This window comes from Barbus barbus, assembly GCF_936440315.1.
Source record: "Barbus barbus genome assembly, chromosome: 50".
Classification (NCBI taxonomy): Eukaryota; Metazoa; Chordata; class Actinopteri; order Cypriniformes; family Cyprinidae; genus Barbus; species Barbus barbus.
In genome coordinates this window covers 6,230,065-6,241,595 of record NC_136728.1, presented here as the reverse complement: position 1 = coordinate 6,241,595, position 11,531 = coordinate 6,230,065, and the positions used below count along the sequence as shown (strand labels likewise).

The window sequence follows — 11,531 nt, the reverse complement described above, 5'->3', positions numbered from 1 at the left end:
AATTCAAAATTGTCTGACATCGTTGTTTTACAATTTTTCGGTTCATCTGCTTTGTAAACACTGGGTTGGTACTTCCGCCTACGGCATGCTTAACCTTTCCTTTTCGACTACATAATGCATGAGATCTAGTGCAAGATGAGCATTTGTTAAAAAGTACAACCCGAATTCCGTAACTGTTGGGAATTGTTTTTTAAATTTCAATAAAATAAAAAAAACAAAAAAAAAACAATATATATATAAATCTCAAAGTAATCTAAAAATCTACCATAATTAAAGGAAACAAAGAAATAAATTACAAAAAAGGAGAAACATCCAATTCTGCATTTAAACCTGGAAATTGTGTTGCTTTTGAAGTGTAAATCTAGAAAGACTCTTTCTGTTGTAAACTTTTTATCCAATCTCTTCTTATTGACCTCGGAATAGGTTCTATACCCACTATTTTCAATGTACTGGGGTTACCATGATTTTTATCACTTTTATCAAAATGTTTCTCTTTGCACATGTACAGTATTTATGTGAAGCATTCGTATAGTTTGTATTTTTTATCTTTTATAATTATTTTTATTTTAGTTTGTATAGGGTAAATATTTATATATAGTATACTTATAGTTAAAATCTGTCAATAGGTTGGTTGTGTATAGGTTTATAGTGTATAGGTGTATAGTGTTTTTTATAGGTTTATAGGTTTAAAGTGTTTTTTTACTTCATTGTTGTATGTCTGTATTTATGTAGCACCGTGGTCCTGCGAGGCACGACATTTCGTTCCACTGTATGTCTCCCACATGTAGTAGAATGACAATAACGCTCAACTTGAACTTGAAGTTATACTAAATTAATTGTATTGGTAATGGTAGAGGTGTTGGCCAGAGGAGACCTGGCCCCCCGAACTGAGCCTGGTTTTTCCCAAGGCTTTTTTCTCCATTCTGTCACAGAGGGAGTTTTGGTTCCTTGCCGCTGTCGCCTCTGGCTTACTCAGTTGGGGACACTTAATTTCTAGCGATTATCAGCAAGTTGATTTCACAGATACTATTTAAACAAAACTGAGCTAGACAATGACATCTCTGAATTCAATAATGAAATGCCTTTAACTGAAAATTGAGTGTTTAATCTTATCATTATACATTACTGACATTCTATCCTGTAATTTGATACTGTTAAGTCAAGTCACCTTTATTTATATAGCGCTTTTAACAATACAGATTGTGTCAAAGCACTTAACAGCACTTGATAGATAATACCAGAAATTTGGTGGGAATTTAGTTATATATTATCACTTTAAACAACAGAGAGTTAAGGTAAAGATTCAATAAAAAAGCGGAGTTACAATTGCAAACCTCTCAGCAGCACAACAGACAGGAACAGACTGAAGTGCTTTGACACAATTTATATTGTTAAAAGCACTATATAAATAAAGGTGACTTGACTTGTTAATCTAATCAAAATATCAGTTGATATATTACTAGTTTAAGAAATTCTTTAAAGAATGAAAGATAAAAACATTCCACATAGGAATTCTAAAAATGGACTGAAAATCGTTATGGTCCTTATTTGCCACGTTTTCAGACACTCATCCTGCTCTCTGTTTGACAGCTGTACCAATTACACCACTATATTTGAATGCCTGGGTTGTGAGAGTCCCAGGTAGCCATCAGCACCAGACCAGCCGTTTGGAAACAAAAATAGAACAGTTGGAAATATGCTGCTCCGTATGTATTCACAAGCTCATCTGAATGAGCAAAAGTGTTTCCAGTCTCTTTAGACCTGCTTGGCTTTGCTTTGTAGAGATCAAATTGCAGTTGACATTCCTTCCAGTTAATTTGCTAAGTTGGAAATGGAAGGTAAAGTTGCTGCTATACTTTAGGTTTTGTAAAAAATTCAACATGGGTACTTTGTACATTTTTTATTATAGACTTATAAGTGGTACTGGAGTTTTAAACAATAAGTTGAACTCATTTGTATAAATGAATGGCATCAGTTTGTATGTCACCTGGATTTTCCATGTGTTCCTCTAGAACCTTCTTATGGGATCTTAGAATAGCAGTTAATCTGTGGTTAACAATAAGAATTAATAACTTTTTCCCCCAAGTATTTATTTTTTCAAATACATTAAAATAATTGTTAAATGAACCAGAATCTACATTTCTTATCATTTCCATAGTCATGACACAACATTTTCCATTGTACCTTCAAGTTGGAATATTCAAATTTGAATTATGGAATGTGATTATTAATTGTGTATGTGACATTCGCCCAATGGGAAACCTAACCAAATGATTATTATTCATTATGCAAAAACAATATTCACCCAGCTAACAAACATTTGCCCACAAGAATGCTTTGCAAACATTCCCATTAACTTATGAAAACCGTATTTCTGAATGTACATTTCAGGAAAAAACAAAAAAAAACTTTCCAGCATTGTTCATGAACATTATATAAGTAATTATTTTCTTTCTTTTTATTTATTTATAAGCCACAGCTCAATCAAAACTGTTGGTGGGGCACTTTTCCTTTTGCTTTAAAAGGGAAGGTTAAATACAATTTTTACTGTATATGTGAAGCTCAAGAAATGCCTTTTGTTTATTAGCTTGCTGGTGTCTTGATATTCATTATCTCTGCGTCATGTGTGGGCTTCACTTTGATTACAAATATACACAATCTAAAGAGGGGTTATTTATATGCAGGGGGTCCGGGGTGGAGATGAGGGATTTGATATTGTGTTTCAGGTGTTTGAGAGCCTATTGGCTCTCTGAGTGCATCTACTACCATAAACAGAGAGATGGGATTTCCTTAGTCATAGGGGAATACAATATATACTTATGATGCCCGCTGCACACAGAGACATTATTATTCATTCCTCCATTCTTCTGGCTGTGTCTGCCTTAGCTCATAGGTAAGATGCAGTTTTCTCTGTTTTTCCTTTGCTTTTCTTATTGTTAATGTCTTTATTCCATTGGAATTGCTAGATACATCTTAGCCAGCTGCACTATAGTTTGAAAAAAAAAAAGTGGTGTTGATAGGCAATTGTTCTTTGTGGAATTTCATATTTTAACTGATTTGTTCCGTTTTTTCTTTGTAAACATAATTTGAGGCAAGTTGGTTTGTGTGACAGAAATGTTGAAAGCTTTTGCCAATTGTTTGTTCAGACTTCCATTAATTTGTTGGGAAATCAGTTATCCTCTTTAATTTTATTTGTCATAAGACATTAATTCTGCATCCTTACTGGGAATACAGAAATCTTCTATTGAAAAATCACTTTGTTATTTTTAGTTGCACACTTGGTAGATGAAATCTAATGTGTTGATTTGAGTTTTGGAAACGGTATCCGATTCGGCTTTTAGGATCGGAAGATGATATGTTTATCTTGCTGTCAAGATTTAATCTTTAAATAAATATTAGGCTTCAGCTGACGGGTCTAAAATGACGCACAGGGATCTCTTAGACAATGATGCTATGGCTTAAGTGGTGTTGGCATAGTTCAAATGTAAATGCCTTTACTACATATTCACTCACATTATCACAATGATACTCATTGTCAAACCTTAGACCTGGCATTGCAATTTGCATTCTGAGAGTAATCCTGAGATTCAAAGTAGATTAGAAAGTTGGCAATTGTTTAGTTTTGAGCTATTTTAACATACTGCTTTAATCCCAGTGTTGTACAATTTAATTAAAATTTATAAAAAATATTTAATGAATATAAAAAAATCAAATTTTAAACTTATCACATATATTGAATGTAATATATTATATTATAGTGCTGTTTAACGATTAATCAAAATAAAAGTTCTTGTTTACACAATATGTGTGTGTCTACTGTGGATATTTATTTTTAATATATAAAGACACGCACATACAGTATATATTTTGAAAATATTTACATGGATTTACATGTTTATATTTATATTCATATAATTTATATTATATAAAAATATATTTAATATATAAATATAACATATTTTTCTTAAATATATACATGCATGTGTTTGTATTTATGTATACATACTACACACACATATAATATGTAAACAAAAACTTTTATTTTGGATGCGATTAATCGTTTGACAGCACTAATACAATATAATATAATATAATAAAATATGGTAAATTAAATTACAGAATTTTCATTGTTTCATTGGGCCTTGTTGTTAATTTGAATAATTTGGTCATACAGTCAAGTTAGGCTCAGCCTTTAAATAAATGGAAATCACACCCACAAGAAAAGGGGTTTGCATTAAAAAAGTTGACGTCATGATCCGAGTCATTAAGTTAGATCAGTTTCGGATGATTGGGAGGGAAGAAATAGAAGTGGGGTCATGATTTTGATTGTCACCCAGAAACAGGCTTAGCACAGTGCATCTCTTGAGATTTTCTGCTCAAAAATAGCATATGATTCACTTTGAAAAAAGAGGCTTTATGGACTTATTTGAACTAGTGATGATGGGTGGTTAGTTTGGTTACTTGTAATTTTGCAGGCATCCTAGTGTTAAAACATTATCCAATGCACTAAAAGTAGTTTATAAAAAACATTTACTTGAGAATAAGTGGTTTTGTTGCACGTCACAGGATTGCACACATACAGTGGTGTGAAAAAGTGTTGGCCCCCTTCCTGATTTTTAATTTTTTTGCATGTTTGTCTCACTTTAATGTTTCAGATCATCAAACAAATTTAAATATTAATCAAAGATAACACAAGTAAACACAACATGCAGTTTTTGAATGAAGTTTTTTTATTATGAAGGGAAAACAAAATCCAAACCCACATGGCCCTGTGTGAAAAAGTGCTTGCTCCCTAAACCTAATAACTGGTTGGGCCACCCTTAGCAGCAACAACTGCAATCAAGCGTTTGCAATAACTTGCAATGAGTCTGTTACAGCGCTGTGGAGGAATTTTGGCCCACTCATCTTGGCAGAATTGTTGTAATTCAGCCACATTGGAGGGTTTTCGAGCATGAACCGCCTTTTTAAGGTCATGCCACAGCATCTCAATAGGATTCAGGTCAGGATTTTGACTAGGCCACTCCAAAGTATTCATTTTGTTTTTCTTCAGCCATTCAGAGGTGGATTTGCTGGTGTGTTTTGGATCATTGTCCTGCTGCAGAACCCAAGTTCGCTTCAGTTTGAGGTCACGAACAGATGGCTGGATTTTGTCCTTCAGGATGTTTTGGTAGACAGCTGAATTCATGGTTCCATTCATCACACTACCACCACCATATTTTACTGTTGGTATGATGTTCTTTTTCTGAAATGCTATGTTACATTTACGCCAGATGTAATGGGACACACACCTTCCAAAAAGTTCAACTTTTGTCTCGTCAGTCCACAGAGTATTTTCCCAAAAGTCTTGGGGATCATCAAGATGTTTTCTGGCAAAACTGAGAAGAGCCTTTATGTTCTTTTTGTTCAGCAGCGGTTTTCGTCTTGGAACTCTGCCATGCAGGCCATTTTTGCCCAGTCTCTTTCTTATGGTGGAGTCATGAACACTGACCTTAACTGAGGCAAGTGAGGCCTGCAGTTCTTTAGATGTTGCTGTGGGGTTTTTGTGACCTCTTGGATGAGCCGTCGTTGCGCTCTTGGGGTAATCTTGGTCGGCCAGCCACTCCTGGGAAGGTTCACCACTGTTCCTTGTTTTCACCATTTGTGGATAATGGCTCTCACTGTGGTTCGCTGGGGTCCCAAAGCTTTAGAAATGGCTTTATAACCTTTTCCAGACTGATAGATCTCAATTACTTTCTTTCTCATTTGTTCCTGAATTCCTTTGGATCTCAACATGTAGCTTTTGAGGATCTTTTGGTCTACTTCACTTTGTCAGGCAGGTCCTATTTATATGATTTCTTGATTGCGAACAGGTGTGGCTAGAGAAACTGAACTAAGGTGTGATAAACCACAGTTATGTTTTAACGGGGGGTGTATGGTAGTACCTTTGATTAATATTTATATTTGTTTGATGATCTGAAATATTAAAGTGTGACAAACATGAAAAAAAAAAAAAAATAATTAGGAAGGGGGCCAACACTTTTTCACACCACTGTATATGTGTATGCACAGTAGAGGGTGACACGGGAGTGAATTTTCAAACCTCTCCCGTCCCACTCCCACAAAAAAAATCCCGTCCCATCCCAATCCCATAAAAAAACTGGGGGGAAATCCCGTCCCGTCCCAATCCCAGAAGAATGACTCCCATTCCCTCCCACTCCCGTGTTGTTGTTTTTTTTTTTTTTTTTTTGTCTACAAGTTTTGCAGCTGGCGTATGGCGTTTTCATGCCATCTTTCTCAACGCGTAAATTTTTTGTTATTTCAGACCGCCCAGAAATATCCGTGAGCACAACTGACTTATTATTTTCAGACAGTAGTCGTTGCAGTGTAGCTTTCACGTCTGCCTCCATTTTGGTTATGATTTTCACGGCTAAAAAGTGCGTGAAGAAGCCTACTTCTTCTCTACCATTATTGGTGGTTGGCACTATCGCCACCAACTGTTACGGGTGTGTGGAGCACGCCATTCACTTAACCGGCTACACCAAAGCAAACAGGAGGAGAGCATAAAGAGACAGGACAACTAGTATTGAGTTCAAAATTAGTTTATTTATTTAAAAGGTATATTTCTGTATAGTTATAGTTATCATAGTGTTATTACGATTCCCGGTCCCGCCCACTCCCGTTTACATTTTTTCCAGTCCCGTCCCAATCACGTTATTAATAGTGATTTTGTTTCCCATCCCGTGGGATTCCCGCGGGATTCCCGTGACCCGCGGGATTCCCGAAAAAATGTCAGCCTCTAATGCACAGTATATAAGATAGATAGATTCTTTAACTTTTTAATTAAACCACACAAGCTTAAATAGTAAGCCATGTACAGTCCGTTTTCTTTGCATATAAAAAATATATGCATTATTTTTGTGTTGATAATTACCATTATTCCATACTGTCATATTACCAGTGATGTGTGTTAATCACTGTTGTAAATTGTCCATTTTATTCCACAGGGGCAAAAACAAAAATTAGCCAAGATGTCAGAGTGAGTAAATAATTTGATTTCCACTTTATAGATTATCATCATCTTCCTCAACTATCAGAAATGGTTTATTTTTATGCAGATGCGGACAGTAGTGAAGTATTTTTACTTTGCTGTAAAAGTACTTTTCAAATGTCTGTACTTTATAAGAGTGTTTTTCTTTAGAAAACTTTACTTCACAACATTCCAAAGCATAATATTGTACTTTTTACTGCACTATGTTTCATATTAAATATAATTTAATACTTAAATACATTAGAAATCTAGTACTTTCTTACTTTTACTCAAGTAAAAGTAGTTCAAAGAGTTACTTGAGTACAAGAAAATACTACCTTTCTAATGTTCTTAAGTATTAAAGGTAAAACAAATAACTTTTATTTATGAAATGTAGTGCAGTAAAAAGTATGACATAATGCTTTGGAATATAGTGAAGTAAAGTTTTCCAAAGAAAAACACTGATAAACTACAGATACTTTTTAAATTTACTTGAGTAAAGTAAAAATATTTCACTACTGTCTGCCTCTGTTTTATATTTGTGTATACTGGACATACAAAATTAAATAAAAGTGCAGTGTCTTCTGGTGATTAGCTACTGCTTTAACAATTTATTTGAATGATTCCAAAACACCTCAGGAAAAAGATGTCATCGAGTCGCAAGCATCATCTGAAGGTACTATATGATTCAAAACGAATTATATTGTCAATATTAAGGAATATACAAGGAAAACAATGACACCCAAGCCTCTCTGTGTCACAGAGCTTGATGCTTTCCATCGCTAAAGGTATACTGGAACAGGAAGTAAAGGACATAGAGGTGGAGAGGCAGAGATACATGGCAGAGACCTGCCAGCCTCTGTCTGTACCTTCAGGCATACAGGCATTACAGGTAAAGGACAATCAATTCACCTTATAAAAAAGAAAACATTGTAAATGGATAACTAAAATAGAATAAATATATTGTTTATAGGACCTCTGCAGGGAGCTTCACCACAAAATTGATGTCATTGATGAGGAGAGATATGATCTGGAAATGAAAGTCAGCAAGAGTGCAAAGGAGGTAAGATGTCATCTAAATTTTAATCCAATCCAATTTGTATTTTGTCTTGTAGTTTCTATACTGATGTCCCTCATTCACTGACTTTAGATCGAGGACCTGAATATCAAAGTTATTGACCTGAAGGGCAAGTTCAAGAAGCCAACTCTGAGGAAGGTGCGCATGTCGGCCGATGCTATGCTTCAAGCTCTGCTGGGCTCCAAACACAAGGTGTCTTTGGATCTGAGAGCCAACCTCAAACAAGTCAAGAAGGAGGTCAAAGAGGAGGTGAGCGATAAACTGCATTGTTCTAATGACGTTCTCTTGAGGTTCCTGTATTTCCTTGTCCAAAAGATGCTGATTTTAGACTCTTACCCCCGGTTTCACAGAAAAGGCTTAAGCTAGTCCCAGACTAAAATGCATGTTTGAGCTGTCTCAACTGAAAATATCTTGCTCTGACATATCTTAAAATATATCAGTGTCATTGTTCTGTGTCAAGATGCACGCCTGTAATGTTTTCTTCTAAGGCATTTTTGTAAATAATGTAAATTTTGCTTAAATCTCTTAATTTAACTAAGCTCTAGTCCTGGCTTAAGCTAAACCCCATTTGTGAAACCGGGCCTTAATCTTTTGGCTGACTAATCAAATGTATTTCATGTACTCTTCAAAGGATAAAGAACTGCGTGATGTTGGTGACTGGCGTAAGAATGTTGAAGACAAGGCTGGCATGGGCGGCAGGAAGAAGATGTTTGAAACTGAGGCTTAATTTTTTTTTTTTTTGAAGTTAAATATGCTGCTGAATTAGAATTGGCCTAAAATTATGCGTTAAACTGTGTCCTTTAAACACACTCATTTACATTTAATAATGACAAAGCTATCACACATACAGTAAATATGATCACTTAAGTTTTCTGTTCAACATTGGTAATGAAATGTGTATTCTCAACCCATATCTCAAAGTCTTACACTATCATTAAAATGGTTAAGCAAGAATGAAGTCCTGTGCTCATTTTGCCATATAAACCACTTTGTAACCAGGTTTTTAATTTAAATTATTTCCTCACTGATCTGTGGAACAAGTAAGTATTTATTGTCAGTTGTATTATCCATTTGGTTTATGACTGAATAAAAGCTGATAAAACATTTTATCATGCTTTAAAACAACAGGTAACAGTGACACCTGAAATAAACCGACCGGAAACTGGAGAATGCTGAACACACAATCCTGAAGGTACAATCTACACCGTCTACCATGGATGGATGGATAGATAGATATAGAGTGGATAGATAGATAGATAGATAGTGGATAGATAGATAGATAGAGAGTGGATAGATAGACAGACAGACGGATGGACGGACAGACGGAGGGACAGATAGATAGATGGATAGTTAGATGCTTGTAAAGCAAAAGCCCTTTGTGAGAAAGTCATCCTCAAAATAAAAGAATGGCTAACTTGAAGGACAGGTTATTTATACTGATAGCGCCGCGAAGGAGGGATAGTGCCGCATTTCATGACCTTGTCAGCTCATTGGTGTGGTGGATAATCCACTTCCATAAAGAGAAACCATGGATTTACAGAGAGATCAGAGAATGCAATATATACCTACTTAACACAACCGTAGCCCCGTCTCGTTTTGACAACCATCCGTCTCTAGAAGACGTTCCTCTGTTCTTATAGAAAGGTGAGAGCAGTTCCCTTGCTTCATTGTCTTAGTCTTGCAAATACTATTTCTTTTTGTAGATTTTTGTTGGAAGTTGTAAAATAATAGTTTGTGGGATTGGTGATGGAGAAGGTTGTTATTGGGGTTGGTTCTTCTACCATAAGTCGCTATGGTAAGAAGCCACCTGCTGAGGATCTTAATGTAACATAAAGATTCCTTGTACTAATTTTATAGGCATTTACTGTAAACCAAGTTGATTTGTTAATGATTTGTGAAACTATCTTCAGATAGTCCACACAATATTGTATGATCATTGCTGGTGATTCTGACTCATGAAAACTTTGTTTTTGGACTCATCTAAAGTCATTTATTCTGGAAATACCATGCTAAAAAGCAAAGAAACCATTTTGATTGGTTACCTAAAGGGTGAGGTCAGGTTTGATATACTGACTGCTGAAGTGACTATTAGAAAGTGAACACCAACACAAGCATAAATTTGAAACTGATCCTTAAGTCTTACTCCATCTGTCAGCACCTTCTTACGGACCTCCTTGTTAACTACTGTCTGGTATAAAACTGATTTGCAGTACTTTTTAACCCGAAAGACAATGCTGTATATTCACAAAAACCTTCTTGTTCATTTTATACATCTTGTGTACTAACCTGGAATAGCTTAACCTTTGGAAACATCTGGAATATGATTATACTGTACATATTTCCTTAGAGGCCTGATTGGTTTTGACTTTTAAGAGTTCTTAAATGGCTCTTTTACCAAACCTTCACACAAGATGGCCATTGTACTACTTGATCTATTCTGCCATGTGTTTTATGCTAAACATGTCCTCAATCTTCTTCCATGGCTACTTAGAATAGTCCTTCTTCAAATAGCCTTATATGACCTGACTGTTGTCTTCACAGCTTTCTAAGTATGTCATTGAGGCATTAAGAGTCCATTTAAGTGTGCTAAATTAGTCAATCAATTTGTCATCAGTTAGCCAGTTAGTCTGGTCTGTCTCTCAGAGGAGGAGTATATTAAGAAAGACATTTGAGACGGTTGTTTAGCGGGGAATAAAGGAGAGCTGTGTTGTCATATCTTTGACATCTCAGATATGCGCTTGAGGATGGGGCTGTGCCTGCAGCTGATGCACTGGCCTTGAGATCATATTGCATCGACCTCCTGGCGAAATTCCTCTCGGATGAGTCAAAGACGCTTGGGAACCATGTGGTCTTCTTTAGTTTACACAACTCTTGACATTAAGGGCGATGCGAAAAGGTCACACGATCAGAATGTCTATGGATTTGGTGCCATTGGATTGTGTCCACATGCAATGGTTACATTCTCAGAAAAAAAGGTACAAAAGCTGTCACTGGGTGGTACCCTTTCATGAGGGCTGAACCAGAGGAACGCCTTCATAGTTCCTATAACTATTGGTGGAAGTACCTGCTTTTTTGCGTGTTCACATCACAGGAACTGGGAATGATTTTAGCTGTAGGAACACCTTTTTGGCTCCTATTTCAGAGTAGAGTGTAACTCAGCACAATAGGAACTACTGATGCCAAAGTCCAGGCATTTTTTACATGCTCTATCCTCAGTGTTGTGAAGGTTAGTTTGGAAATTTAATAGGTTACAGATAACAAGTTAGCCTATTAAAAATGTAATAAGTAGTGTTTTATATGAATTTAAGTAATATAACTGATTACATTTGATTATTTTTCTAAATTTCAAACAAATGTTAGTATTAGTCCACACGAATTACTGTCAATCTTTCAAAATTCTTCATCTATTGAATTAAGATTATAGTAACATAATTTTAAAGCACAGCC

The 11,531-nt window shown here is 35.5% G+C and overlaps 1 protein-coding gene across 1 annotated transcript; it reads left to right on the top strand.

The window, feature by feature from the left end:
* Window positions 1-7,775: 7,775 nt before the first annotated feature.
* On the top strand, window positions 7,776-9,722 carry LOC306868449 (troponin I, fast skeletal muscle-like; the record flags this gene model as incomplete). Its single annotated transcript, XM_079414616.1, has 4 exons — window positions 7,776-7,898; window positions 7,980-8,069; window positions 8,157-8,333; window positions 8,716-9,722. The coding sequence occupies 4 exons, from the start codon at window positions 7,776-7,778 to the stop codon at window positions 8,809-8,811; spliced, it is 486 nt and encodes a 161-aa protein (XP_079270742.1). The 3' UTR covers window positions 8,812-9,722.
* Window positions 9,723-11,531: the final 1,809 nt, after the last annotated feature.